General features: G+C 34.9%; 2 protein-coding genes across 5 annotated transcripts; both read left to right on the top strand.

The window, feature by feature from the left end:
- The first annotated feature begins 231 nt into the window (after positions 1-231).
- Positions 232-8327, top strand: LOC107426745 (transcriptional corepressor LEUNIG_HOMOLOG). Of its 4 annotated transcripts, XR_009640885.1 has the most exons (20): positions 232-537; positions 635-701; positions 1085-1166; positions 1314-1411; positions 1720-1829; positions 1953-2236; positions 2359-2431; positions 2555-2663; positions 3112-3161; positions 3272-3535; positions 4002-4073; positions 4319-4540; positions 4884-5022; positions 5108-5217; positions 5729-5878; positions 6090-6245; positions 6343-6459; positions 6565-6762; positions 7277-7650; positions 7750-8327. XR_009640885.1 is itself a non-coding variant. In XM_016037009.4 (19 exons), the coding sequence occupies exons 3-19, from the start codon at positions 1135-1137 to the stop codon at positions 7418-7420; spliced, it is 2328 nt and encodes a 775-aa protein (XP_015892495.1). In that variant the 5' UTR covers positions 232-537; positions 635-701; positions 1085-1134; the 3' UTR covers positions 7421-8327. The 4 variants fall into 4 exon arrangements, 3 of the variants coding, with proteins under 3 accessions (XP_015892495.1, XP_015892496.1, XP_015892497.1); XM_016037009.4 differs by having other exon boundaries at positions 7277-8327; XM_016037010.4 differs by having other exon boundaries at positions 232-513; positions 7277-8327.
- Positions 8328-9786: 1459 nt separating this feature from the next.
- Positions 9787-14459, top strand: LOC107426809 (E3 ubiquitin-protein ligase PRT1). The gene is made up of 7 exons (XM_016037098.4): positions 9787-10140; positions 10353-10381; positions 10519-10698; positions 11263-11598; positions 11721-11924; positions 12638-12732; positions 13540-14459. The coding sequence occupies exons 1-7, from the start codon at positions 10070-10072 to the stop codon at positions 13924-13926; spliced, it is 1302 nt and encodes a 433-aa protein (XP_015892584.3). The 5' UTR covers positions 9787-10069; the 3' UTR covers positions 13927-14459.
- Positions 14460-14735: the final 276 nt, after the last annotated feature.

Genomic DNA, 14735 nt, shown 5'->3' on the forward strand with positions numbered 1-14735 from the left:
AAAAATAAAAACAAAAAACTGTTTAAAAACATGTAACCAAACATATTTTCTGTTTTTTGGTATTGAAAACTGTTTTCAAAAATTAATGGCCAAACGCTCTTTGTTTTCATAAAACAAGAGAAAACAGTTTTCTGTTTTCATTTCTAAAAACAATATTTCAAAAACAGAAAACAGAAAACATGACCAAACAGGCCCTAACCTATTAAACATCGCATTCCCTTATTTTTTCACTTGGAACTCGGAAGACTTTCGATCCGAGCCTCAGATTTGGTCCTCTCTCTTTCATAATAAGCATCCTGAAAGTATCTCGCTGATTTTCGATTCCTGCAGAGCTTCTTCTTTTTTATTTATTTATATTTTTCTTTCTCTCTTTCTCTCTCACTGTTGAAGCTTGAGCTCCTCTACTTCAGTCACACTCAAAAGGAGCTCGGAATTTTCTCGGGAAAGCGCAGAATTTTCTCGACAAAAGCGTGATGGGAAATTTCTCTCTTACGCTTTTGGAAACTTAAGCGAGTTAGTTTTGAGATCCTCGTTGCTGTACGGAACTTTCGTTTTTTGTTTTTGAAGTGAGTAGTGATCTGGTTTTAATTTTGCTGAATTTTGTGTAATTTTGGTGGTTTCTTGAATGATGTAGTTCATCTTGGTGTTTGTTTGGTGGAGATCTTCTGCGATGCTGTAGTAGTCTTTGATCCATTGGACTGGTATAACTTCGTCCTTAGATTTGACGAGAGCTATTATAATTATGCAATATATATATATATATATATTATATTTTTAAGCTTTGCTGTTTTTCTTGGTTGCTGAGAAACGAAGGAGGAAAGAAAAAGATTCTCGGAGTTTTACATTATATTCTTTTTCTGATTACTGAGTATATGGAAATGAAAGATTCAGTTCAATATCCAATTGGTTTTTAGTTCAGAAATAATTTAGCTAATGAACAGGCAGATAGTACAACGGTTGAATTTCCGTTTTATTATTATTTTTCTTGTTTCTTTGGAACAAACGGAACGTTTGTATTTCCTCTGGATTATATGTTTGGAATTTATTGACAAGAGATCTGAAACTCTGAATTATTTGATCGCAGACCTGAACAGTGATCATCTGTGATCATTTTGTTTGCATTTTTAATCAAACATGGCCCAGAGTAATTGGGAAGCCGATAAAATGTAAGCGCTATGCTAATTGTTTTCTATTCTCTTGCTGATGTTAGTCGTTATTTTAACTTAATTTTTATTTTTTTCCTTTTTTTATAACTTGAAGTAATTATGAGTTTAATGTATTATATTTATTCCTTATTTTCTTTTATACAACAGGCTCGATGTTTACATTCATGATTATTTGTTGAAAAGAAAATTGCATGCTTCTGCAAAAGCTTTTATGGCTGAAGGGAAGGTTGCCACAGATCCAGTTGGTAATGTTATAAGTAGAAATTTGATCGAAATTTATAAGGCTATTAGATTTTATATATACACAACATATATGTATATATATATATATATATTGGTAATTTATTGGAAAAGTACTAAATCTGGTTTGAGTTCACAAAGCACCATTTATGGATTATACTAGCATGAGACCTCAGCGTTTCACTGCAGATGGAGAACACTTAAAACACTAGTTATATACGAATATAATTTCATTTCACAAAATGCTAAGTTATGTTAGCTAGAGTCATCAAGTTAAAGAAACTGGTACCTAAATTTCAGTTTGAATGTGCAGCAATTGATGCACCAGGAGGATTTCTCTTTGAGTGGTGGTCTGTCTTTTGGGACATATTCATAGCGAGGACAAATGAGAAGCATTCTGAGCCTGCTGCTGCTTATATTGAGGTGCTTCTCCTGCATTATGTTTAGCATTCATTGATATATATATATATATATATAAACCTATGTTGCTGGTGATTTTGCGAATTTGTTTGCCTTTTGTTTGTGTTACTATATCTTTGTATTCAGGCACAACAAATTAAAGCAAGGGAACAACAACAGCTGCAAATGCACCTCATGCAGCAGCGTAATGCTCAGTTACAGCGCAGGGATCCCGGTAATCCTGCTCTTGGTGGTTCTATAAATGCTATAAACTCCGATGGAGTGATGGGACAACCATCAGCCAGTGTGCTAGCCATGAAAATGTATGAAGAACGTATGAAACATCCTCACTCGATGGATTCTGAGACATCTCCAGCACTAATTGATGCTAATAGGATGGCCCTTCTTAAATCTGCAACCAATCATCAAGGGTAACTTTGTTTTAGGTTTTCTTTTTTTTTTTTTTTGGGGAAAAAAAAGAGATCCACATTTTGATTTTACTTATCTGGATGGACTAAGTTATTCATTTTTCTGTTTCTTCTTGTTGATTCAGCCAGTTGGTACAAGGGACTTCTGGCAACATCGCAGCCTTGCAGCAAATCCAGGCACGGACTCCTTTGACCGCTGTAACTACTTAGAACCATTAGCTCTGTTCTAGATTTGCCTTTATCATGTATTGTTTCTTTAACCCTATTGCTTTCCCTTTTCTTTACCACCACACTGAGCAATATAATATCTGGAGATTGTAGGACATCAAAAGTGAAGTCAACATTGGTGCAACTCAGAAAAGTTTGCCTATGGATCCTTCAATTTATGGGCAAGCAATTCTGCAATCAAAATCTGGACTTGGTGGTGCAGGTAGTCTGCATTCCTGGATATCGCCGTCTATCCCCCTCACCCCTCCCCCTCTTGAAAAAGATATTTTCGGCACTCCTTTCAGGAAAGAAGAAAAGAGTTGCAGAATGTTTTTGGATTACCTATGCCTAGCAAATGACTAGCTGCATTGTAATTTGAAATAGCTGGAAATTTGACATGCAGAAAGTAAATTTTGTAATCTCAAAATTCTATCATATTTTTATGATTTCGTGTCCTTTTTATGGATGGGAAAATAAATAACAAATAAAAACGTAAAATACTTTAAAGTTAGGGGGTAATAAGGAGGATTTATTTTCTAAAGATAAGGCTTCCTTGTAAGTCATATTCTTTTGTACTTGTTAGCTAAATTTGGCAAGTTGAGATTGAAATGATACTCATTAACTTTAATAGGTTGTAGATGCAAATATAATTGCTTTCCCTTCTTCCTCAGGATTGAATCAAGGTGTTACTGGTCTTCCTCTAAAAGGCTGGCCCTTAACTGTACGTTATTGAGTTATTCATGGCTCTTGTTTTCCTAGATATTCTAATCTTCATTGCGTGGATGGTGAACTTACATAACTTCTCATTGTGGAATCCACTTAAACATACAGGGAATTGACCAACTAAGACCAAACTTGGGTGTACAAGTACAGAAGCCTAATCTACCGATCCAGAATCAGTTCCTTTTGGCATCCCAACAACAGCAAGTCTTGGCACAGGCTCAGGCACAAAACCACTTAGGGAATTCAGCTAGTTATGGAGATATTGACCGTAGGTTTTGTGGACTGCCTAGGGCTAGCATGAATGCAAAAGATGGTCAATCCTCAAGAAATGATGGATCCATATGCTCTCCTGTGCAATCAAGTTCACCAAAGGTAACACTCTCTGTATCAGCATCCATGATAGGCAGGTGTTGATGCACATACACACAATAATACAAACGCTTAGGATATGTAATTTTGTTTACTGATGGAAATATTCCCTCCCTATTTTAATATCATCACAATAAGCTTTGTCTTTAAGATTTTTTTTATGTGACTTTTCCGCGACTGTTCTTGCCCTGTATTTATTAGAATATCTTAAAGTCAATGGTTAGAGCAGTTTTGTATGTTTGGAATTTACTATTGGGCTTTCTCTGACTGTTCTTGTATTTGCATTTGAAACAATTCTGTCTTGTAGTGTTTAGATCAATTCTTAAAGTGGTAAACTATCTATGCTTCTGTTTGGAATAACATATTTTTTTATTTTTTTATTTATTTTTTTCTGTTGAAAATTATTGATTCCAAATGGATGAGTCCTTCAAAAGTTTGTATATCATAATCTTCAATCATTCTTTAACAGATGAAGATGGCCCAGATGCAACACTCATCTTCTCAACAACAAGACCAATTGCAACAGCAGCAACTACAGCAGGTTGTTTAGTTATTCAATATTGAGTACAGTACTTAATAAATGTGACCTCTGAGTTTCAAGGTTGCTTAGGGACGTTAATTATTATGTCATAGTATATTACATAATTGCTTTGCCATAAGCTGCTTGACAGAAACACGCAAACAATGATAAGTTTTGTCATCAATATGTGCATTTGAAATTTTAAAGTCCTGATGCCTTTTCATTTTTAGATTACTCTGATAAAGAAGTAATGATTTTTTTTGCAGAATAACAGAAAAAGGAAACAACACTCTTCCTCTGGACCTGCTAACAGCACCGGTACAGGAAACACAGTTGGCCCTTCACCTAGTTCTCCAGCTTCAACTCATACTCCTGGTGATGGAATTAATACAGCCAGTAGTCTGCAGCATGGTAATGGTATACCAAAAAGCTTGATGATGTATGGTCAAGAGGGAACAGGAAGCCTTGCTATGTCTTCAAACTTATTGGTATGGATACTTCAAGTTAGAAATGTCAAATTCTTTTTATCCCTTCCTTTGCTAGCCTAGCTGTAGATGTACAAAATTAAAAATATTGCCACCCCCCCCCAAAAAAAAAAAAAAAAAAAAAAAATGTTCATATGGTTTTCCATCAACTTCGAAAGTTTATGCAGTGAATAACTTATTGTTTTTTATCGTCGTTTTTGCCTTTTCTATAAAACATTGCTATTTGGTTAAGCACTATATGTATGGAAATCTGTAAGTAGATGTTATTGGTTTATCTGTTTTATAGATGCTAAGAAACTAGTAAACTGGAAGGTTCTGTGCTTTAAGATATCATTTCCTGGTGCAGGAAGACATGGATCGTTTTGGAGATGTTGGCTCTTTAGATGATAATGTTGAGTCTTTTTTGTCAAATGACGGAGATGGACGGGACCCCTATGGATCAATAAAACAGAGTCCTACTGAGCTCCGGAAAGAGACCTCTAAAGGTAAACTTATAAGCATGTAGTGCATGTGCAGAGCTACATGAACTATATGCAGTCTTCTTAGCTGTGGGCATTTCCTTCATCCCAGGATTTACGTTTGGTGAAGTTGGCTGCATGCAGACCAGAAACAGCAAGGTTACCTGCTGTCACTTCTCTTCGGATGGGAAGTTGCTAGCTAGTGCTGGACATGACAAAAAGGTATTATGCATGATATGATAGTAGGAAAGCCACATTTAGGAATGCGACCTACCAAAAATGGATGTTGTAATTGTTTTTATCCGGTACTCATATGAACAGCATATATCGTGCATTCTTACTATATGGCATGTTTGAAGGTATTAGGATAGATTAGACTACTTATCTCAACTTTCAAAGTATGTAGAAAATTCCATGATGCGATTGAGCCAAGAGGCCCTTGTGTGATGGATGCTTGTAAGTGTTGTAATGGATTAATTGAATTCTGCCTAGATTTGTTTCTAATATAATATTACTGTTAAATTACATCATGTATTGGCTTCAATATTTTACCCTCAAATTCAGAAACCATACCGTATTATAGAAAAACAGTAATGACTGGTTAAGAAGACAATATAATTTAATCATATGTGTATATTTGGTTGTTAAGGGAAACTGGAATTGATATTTTTTAGTATTTAAAAGGAATCACAGTAAATACTGATTCAGAAGTTACTTTCTTTTTTCATATCAGGTTGTTATCTGGAATATGGATTCTCTGCAAAGAGAGAGTACACCTGAGGAACACAAATTACCTATTACAGATGTTCGTTTCAGACCGAATTCATCTCAGCTGGCAACAGCTTCAGTTGACAATTCTGTGCGATTATGGGATGCAGCCAATGTAAATTACTTTGCTATAGTATTTCTTAAATCTGGGGGTAACTAAGTTTTAAATCTGAGTCAGCAGTAATATTTTTATCTGATTCTAGCCTCTGAAGCTCGCACTTTCCCTGCTGTTTGCTAAGTTTGTAACAAAATGGAATTTGAAGTATGCAGATTGTATGCATTTGCACTATATCACTATTGTTCACTTGTTTGTGTTATTGTGGCAGCCCAACTACTGTTTGCAAGCATATACAACGCACAATTCAGCTGTTATGTCCCTTGATTTCCACCCTAGAAAGACTGATTTATTCTGTTTCTGTGATAATGACAATGAAATTCGCTACTGGAATATCAATCCGTTCTCCTGTGTTCGTGTTTCAAAGGTTGGCTGTTTTCCTTTCTGATACCAAGTCTACTGTTTACATTTTTTTATAAGCTCATTAGAGTAACAGATAATTTTATCTTCATTGCTTGGATTAGGGAGGTACTGCACAGGTTCGTTTTCAACCTGGAGTTGGACATCTACTGGCTGCAGCATCAGATAAAGTGGTGTCTATATTTGATGTTGACACTGACAAGCAAATACACTCGTTCCAGGTACTGTCCGTCTAAATATTCCCCTATTAGTTATTTCTGGGCTTGAGTAAATGATATGACCATGATTTAAATGTCTTTGTAATATGTTGTCGATATCCCTATCAGGGACACTCTGAATTGATAAATTATATATGTTGGGAAGCAAATGGAGACCTTTTGGCATCTGTTAGTCAGAACCTGGTGAAGATTTGGTCATTGGCTTCAGGAGATTGTATTCATGAGCTTGGCTCTAATGGGAACCAGTTTCATTCTTGTGTTTTTCATCCAAGTTATTCAACTCTCTTGGTGATTGGGGGAATCTCGGTAGGTTGTTTATTCCTTTTGTGGTACATAATGATAGAAAACTAGTGACCATAACTAGCGTATAAAATGAAAACCCTCCACTCATAGATTTATGTGATATGCTGAAATATTTGTATCCTAATGATAATAATACTGAAAGCAACAAGCAGCTGTTTGTTTTTAGCAATTCCTGCTTGTTCAATGATGGCGATATAATGCATCAAACAGAAATTAAATTGTAACATCTGTTCATGCATATTAAGCACATTTTGTCATCACTGAGACTAGTTTACATGTTATATGCATAAGGTTTGGGTGAATACATAACATTGTCAATCATTTGTCATTTTCATTTCTAGATGTGACTTTTTTCCCCCTTCTCTTGCGGGTTTCATCCCATGGTTATCTTTGGTTTTCTGTTGTGTAATCAGAGTTGTATGGAGGCCATTACACTGATATCGATATTTTCATGCCCTTGTTAATTGAAAGTATAATTTGAAAAGCTGATGGTGGTTCTTATATTCGTGACCTGCAGTCTTTGGAGCTTTGGAACATGGTTGATAACAAGAGCATGACAATTGCAGCACATGAGACTATAATATCAGCTTTGGCTCAGTCACCTGTCACGGGCATGGTTGCATCTGCAAGTCATGATAGTTATGTGAAATTGTGGAAGTAATCTCAAAACTTCGTCGCTAACATCCCACACTAAAAAAAGCCCTTCTAGTAGTACCCAGAAATCTGGGGACTTGCAGTAACAAGGCTATTAGAGTGATTTTTCCGCAATAGCTACTAGTATAAATGTCGTAATGTTTCTGTTGTTATATGTAACAACTTATAAAACAAGCATTTCATCATCGTTCTGTTTGAATGATGATAGTGAGCAGTCTCGAGCATGTCTGATGGAAGGTGAGATAGGATAGTCTAATATAATTTCTTAATTTGCCAATATTCCTGTTCAAGCAAAGTATATTATAAGTGCAGAGCCTTGGCTGGTTTGGCATACAGGTTCTTAAAAATTGACCAGTTAGAACGAGTACTGGTGGCCTTGTTCTGGCGTCATAACTTCAATCCAAACACGGACATAGCTTGCCTACAACTACGGAGAATTTATGTTCCCTGGTCTCCATTTCAGAGTCAGGACGGCTAGTTTTTCTAGTTCTATTACAATGAGAATAAGAAACAAAGATTGCACATGGAGGAGGATTGGCTGAAGGAAGGAGAAAGTTCGTTTTTCTTTGTTAGTGTTATTTGCATGAGAAGCACAGATTGCACATGAAGGAGGATTGCTAAAGGAAGTTCGAGGCACACGTCACTCTGGAGAAAGTTTGTTCTTCTTTGTTCGGTGTTATTTGCTCCTTTCCCAAACTAAATAGAAGTATTACGAAACAATGCCTACAGAAGCCCACAGATTTTCTGGCTATGGGACTTTTTTGGGCCTAAGAAGTGCAAAATTGGGCTTGAGTTTGCATGACAGACCTTCGTGAGGATTGCTAAAATACTCGATAATCTAATTAGAGGATTTGGCGAGTTTATTTTGTGAGGACGTAATACTTATGGTTGTTATACCATTCAATTTTATTTTATGTTTTTTTATTTTTTTTTTATAATTTCTGGCTAACTACTATACCACTCAATGATTGCTGGCCCTTATTGTTATACTTTAGTTTTCGTGCAGCGACCAAAACACAAAGAACAAGTCAAAAACAGAATCGGAAACGTATAGATTCTGCAAGTAAAAGACTGCTTATCATAGCTAACGAAAGATGAACAGAACAGACCACGTGCAATCCACTAGTAACCAAACACAAAAGTCCATGCACGCATAAGCATGATGCTAAATGCCACGGACAAATGCCAAAAGTGGCAAAATATCGAAAATGCAAATTTTGTTTCTATCTACCATGGGGATAAGTAAAAATATATATATTATATACATAATATTTGAAACTAAAACGACCTAAGATGCCGATTTTGCAAGAAAATTAAATGATTTTCATACTTTTTTCTTTGGGGCTAGAGGTATATATAAAAAATTACCATGAAACATTTGATGTTGTAATAATGTTTATAGCCCCTTTTTTTTTTTTTTTCTTTTTTGCTTCCTAGGTTTAGCTATGAATTTGGTATGTGCCAAATTTCTACGGTTTGATGAAAAACAAACAAATAATGGAGGAAAACGATGATTTACCCCAAAAAAAAAAAAAAAAAAAAGGCTTAGAAATCATTATTGAAGTGTAACGTCAATCTATTTTCAAAAAATTGATTAAAAAAATAGAGAAAGATTTCATGGTTGAATTGTTACCGTCTTTGACTCATGAATCAGAAAAAAAGTACCACGAGTCAATTAAATGAGTTAAATGTACCAAAGCTACCAATCACTTTCATATCTTATTCTTCCACTTTCTATTCGATACTCTGCATAAAACAAAATAAAAGTAAAAATAAAAAATTGTACATACAAAAAATAAATAAATAAAATTCGATTCCTTAATTGACGTTCTCTTATTTTCCCAACGATAAAGGCAAGCAAAACGTTAAAAAAACAAAATTTATCCCACTAAACAATTGAAAAAGTGTATTTCAAAAAAATAATAATAATGGAAAAGGTGGACCCCAGCTGTAATAACAAAAATAGAAAAGCAGCAGCGCACGTGTACTATTTGGCACAGGTGGTTCTTACTATTACTAGCTGCCGAAAACCAAAAAAAAAGAATGAAAACAAAATAAATAAAAGCAGCAGCCATAAAAATAGAAATAAAAATAAATAAAAAAGTGAAATAAAATCTCATCCACGCATGGCAAAGACTAGCATTACAGCCCTAGAAGAGAATAAAAAATTGTCTTAAAGCACGTTATGTAATGTAATTACACGGTATAAATTCAACCTCCCATAATTATCTATTACCCAAAAAAAAAAGATAAACAAAAAACTTCCTATAATTGTGTACAATATCACGTACAAAAATAAAATAAAATAATGTAAAATCCTTGTATAAATACTACTACATGTTCAATAATGTGAGGTTTGTAATACCACGTAACCCAAATTAACAGTAGACTTGCGTATAAAAATTTTTCGTCCTGCTTTTTAATTTTTAGATTTTAGTAGTAGATCTCTCTCTTCCTCCTCAAACAAACCCTGTATATATAATTAGGTTCCACATAGATCTCTCTGGAATCTCTCTCATCTTCTTTCCTTTCTCTCTCAAGGGTTTTCATTTTTCAAATACTAAACCCCCAACCTCTGCGAAGCCATTTTTGAGATTTCAAATTCGCATAATTTATTATTATTAATTTTTTTTTTCTTTTTCTGTGAAAATTTTCCATGGAAGATCGAACCTCTGATGGCGTTAAATCGGAGGAGATCTCCGAATCTTTTATATGCTGCGTTTGCTTGTAAGTTTCAATAACTAATATCAGAAAAATTATCATTCGTATTATTTTGAAATTTGTTTTATTGTTTATTGATGAGGAAAAAGAGGATATGGAGCTAATTTGATCAGAATATGAAATTGTACACAGCGAATAGTGCTCATTTGATTCGGTTTTATTTTATTTTCAATCTGTTGGAAAAGTACTAATTTAAGCTATGATTCTTGATGGTGCAGGGATCTTCTTTACAAGCCCATAGTGCTTTGTAAGCCAGTCTCTGCTTTAATTGCCTTAAAAGACATGAACATTAATAAAAAAGTTACAATTTTTTTATTTTATTTTTCAAGTGAAGCTCTTTATCTGCATGTTTTAGTTGAATTATTTGTTTTAATTCTGATGCAGGCTGTGGACACGTTTCATGTTTTTGGTGTGTGCATAAATCCATGAATGGTCTGCGTGAGTCACATTGTCCGATTTGCAGGAATTCTTATAACCATTTTCCTACCATCTGTCAAATGCTTCATTTCTTGCTCCAGAAGATGTATCCTATCGCCTATAAGGCTCGGGAATTGCAAGTTTTAGGTCAGTTTCGTCTTCCTTTTTTTTAATGATACAGCCAAGCTTTCCTAGATTTTTTGCGCAGTTTCAATTTGGCCACGTGCATCTGCGTTTTTTTGAAAGTGCATTAGAACTTGACCAATTTTGCTACTGAAAATCTTATGAGACAATGAATGGTTGTTTGTCTAGCTCGTAATTGAACTTGCTGGTAGCTTAACGTAGTCATCTGGACTAGTTCAACTTGTCAATTCTTGTGGACACTTAAATTGTTCTGACGAGCAGATTTGAATACTTTTTGACGTTTGAGATAATTTAATTCTTCAAAAACCTAACTGAAGGTGATTTCAAAAGTTGTGTGGTAAGAAGTCGATCAATAGTCTCCTGGCCCCCTGGTATTTGATGCAGAAAAGATTATTAAAATCTTTAGCTTATATTGAAGCTGTTTAACGATCAAAAGATAAAAGCTACCAGCTGCAATGTAACTGATATTTATTAATGGTGAAAAGTTGTTGTACATGTATATATATATATATATATATATTACTGTTTTTTTTAATCTAGTTCGTTCATTGACTCTTGCTTGTGCAGAAGAAGAGAAGGAAAATGACTGCTTCTCACCACAGCTTGATGCTCATGCACATAACTTGCAAGCTGATCAAGATCTGGAAAACCCTGCATGCAAGGAATCTTCTGCAACTATGAAGCAGTTAGATTCTATTTCACATATTTCAGATAATGGTACAACTGTACCTGAGCAAGGCACCAATGGAAATCCAGAAGCAACTGGGATTGCTATTGACATAGACAAGAATTTCCCTCAAAATCAACATAGCGGGAATTGCAAGCAGATTTCAGTTGCAGATGTGCTATGTGCTGCATGCAAACAAATGCTCTTTTGTCCTGTGGTTCTGAACTGTGGTCATGGTACCATCTGAACTTACATTAGCCATTTATTTCATTCCCTGTTTGCAAAGTGGCTTTATTTCATAAGTAATTTCTTCTTCTTCTTTTTTATTTTTATTATTTTTTTTTTTTTGAAATGCCAGTTTATTGTGAAAGTTGTGCCATTGGCATTGCTGGTGAAATGCTTAAGTGTCAAGTTTGTCAAAGTCCACAGCCAAAGGGATTACCCAAAGTTTGTTTGGAACTTGGTAACTTTCTGGAGGAACAGTTTCCTAAAGAGTATGCCCTTAGAAGAGATGCTGTACGGCTCAAAGAGGTTGACTCAAATCGTGGATGGCAGACTAATGGTATGTCTGAATACGTAGTCAATTCATTGAGTTTTACTATGACGTGGATTGTAGACTTCATATACCAATAATATCTGTTTTTGTTTTAGCAGAATTCGCATTTTTTTTTTTTTTTTTTTTTGTCTCTCATGAAACATCACAAACACTGTTAAAGATTAGATACTTTAATATAGTCATTATTGATAAACGTAAAGAGAGATTGTTGAATATTCCTTTATGGATCCTTTCAAGCTTTATCATTTATTTTTTAATGGTTACTCAGCTTCCTCATCTAGTGATATTCAGGAAATTGTTTTGGTTGTTTTAAGAGAAGAGAGAAGCCTTCTTCTCATGACATAGATCCTGGTGTAAGACTGTAAGTTGGTTCATTAACTAAAATATTTGAAAGAATGGAGTTATTCTGACTTATATTATGATTACAAGGGAAACTGCCTTTATTTTAATTAGTAATTGACTTCCAGATTAGATTGTGTATAGTTCTGATACTACTCATAGCTGTCCAGCCGGTCCTAAATTTAGCTTATTTCGTATGTCAAGCTACACTCAAAACTCAAAAGCTTATGATGATAGTAAACAAACTCAATTATCTATATCAAGCTAACACACACTAGCATGCTAAATTATGTGCTGCAATGATGGCCTTGTCACATGTGTCATTTCATAGATACCATGAATATTTTGGAGTTGCATTTACTGTTTGAGTGTATGCGCAGGTTCTACTGAAGGTGGTAAACAAGCAGACATTTTAGCGTGGTGGTCTGATCCTCATTCCAAAGTTCACATGAATGCTGGTTGCGATTCTTGTGGGGTAAATTCCTCGAAAGAAGCCCTTTGTTTTTTCTGTGTGAAGTGTGCCGGTGTGTTGATTTCTTGTTGCTTTGTCATTTAGCACGGGGATGTTTCATTTGGTCACTCTGATATATTAATGGCTGTGCATGCAGACATTTGAAATATCAATCATAAGTTTGGACTTAGTTGATGCATGTAGCATGTTTGCCTCTACATGGACGAAACAATGTTCACTTTTACATGCTTATGTTATAAAATGCCTTAAAGTGGGTTAGGTATTTTCATTCTAGGAGCAATTATGATGTTATAATTTGAATTATGATTATCATTAGGATGCTATTATTAATTCTGTAAGTATACTCTAGGATGTGATGGTGACAAAACCATAACTATGCTGCATATTTTCCTTTTCCTGGTATTACTAGAATATATATGCGTGGTAATGTGAACATTTTATATATATTTTTTTTCCAAATATGGCTTAAAAAGGTAGATGTTGGTCACTAATCTTCTTAAAAGTTTTTTGTAAACTTGATATAGACATGTTGTACCAGTGGCCAATAACTATTTATGTGGTCTGTTTCTTTGGATTGCTAAACTTGATAGTGTTATTTCTGGAGCCTTGGTTAAACTTAGAACATATTGTGTTGGGAATGATGATAATCTGAGTAAAAATTGTCAAGCATAAAATATGAGGGTGCTGATTGTCTCTTCTATGTAGGTGGTCCAACTTTTAAACTAAAGTACAGTTAAATGCTTTCATTATTTTTGTATTTAGATTGGCTTGACATTTCTTCTGTACGGTAAATAAGTTTTGTTTTTACAGATGTATCCAATTATAGGGGATAGATATAGATGCACGGATTGTGTGGAGAAAATAGGATTTGACCTTTGTGGTGATTGCTATAATACTCGTTCCAAGCTTCCAGGTCGCTTCAATCAGCAGCATACCCCAGAACACAAGTTTGAGCTTGTACCATCCAACATGATTCGTAATATAATGTTGAGACTAGTAACTGGACCGATTGATGATGGTTCTACTCTGTTGATCACGGCCGATGGTTCAGAAAATTTAGAAGATTTGTCTTCACCTCCTTCTTTATCTGGTGTTACAGAGGAAAATGTTGAGAACAGTCTGGCTATTCCAGCAACCTCCGGTGATGGTGCAGAGGAGCATCAAGATGATTCCCAAACCACCGAGTATTTAAACTGAAAACCCCACAAACATCTCCTCATGGGGGTTGGAGCGGAAAGTGGATTGCTTCTGTATCCAGTAAAATTTGCTCACAGCCACTGTACATGGTATTTTATTTTCCATTTACCTCTGCAATCCATTTGGCTGTCGAGCTTGACCGCATGTAGCCTTCCTGGTTTCTGCGTCTTCATGTTCAAAGCCCAGATTCAAGCTGCCTCTGGTATGTGAGATTACATTAGACCTGGTTTCCACATCAATGGCAATGGACGCAGCGGCAATGAGTTTCGGTGCCTCAATGTAAATGGTGCTGTTCTTCACTAGGATAATATTTACGCGAGACTACTGTACAGTTTCTAGAGCTTTGGTTTACTCACATTGTTTATTTGCATAGTATTATTTTTTTTAATATATATTAGTAAAGAGATAAAAAGAAGAGTTTGTTCAGTGTAATCTGTCGCTGTAATGTACATACTGTATAATCTGTATTTCTTAGTCAAGGCAATGCAATGGATGAGTAATATATAATAATCGTCTTGTATCTTCAGTTTGAACTCTACTGTGTGCATCCTATTTTTTTTTAGAGGAATTTGGTCCAATGTCCCTTTTAGAATGGCTATGATGATAAATACTCTTTCATCGGTCAATTTTTTATTTTTGTCCTTTAATATCCATTATATCCCTTTAATATCCATTATATCTTTAAAAAAATTTTAAAAGATCTGTATGTTCTTTATTTTATATTTAATATAAGGAAATCTTTTGTACCTCCTTCAATTTGGCTTTTGGGTTCTCATAAAAAACCAATGCTGAGATTAGAAAGAGGACCA

This window comes from Ziziphus jujuba, chromosome 9 (genome assembly GCF_031755915.1).
Source record: "Ziziphus jujuba cultivar Dongzao chromosome 9, ASM3175591v1".
Taxonomy (NCBI): domain Eukaryota; kingdom Viridiplantae; phylum Streptophyta; class Magnoliopsida; order Rosales; family Rhamnaceae; genus Ziziphus; species Ziziphus jujuba.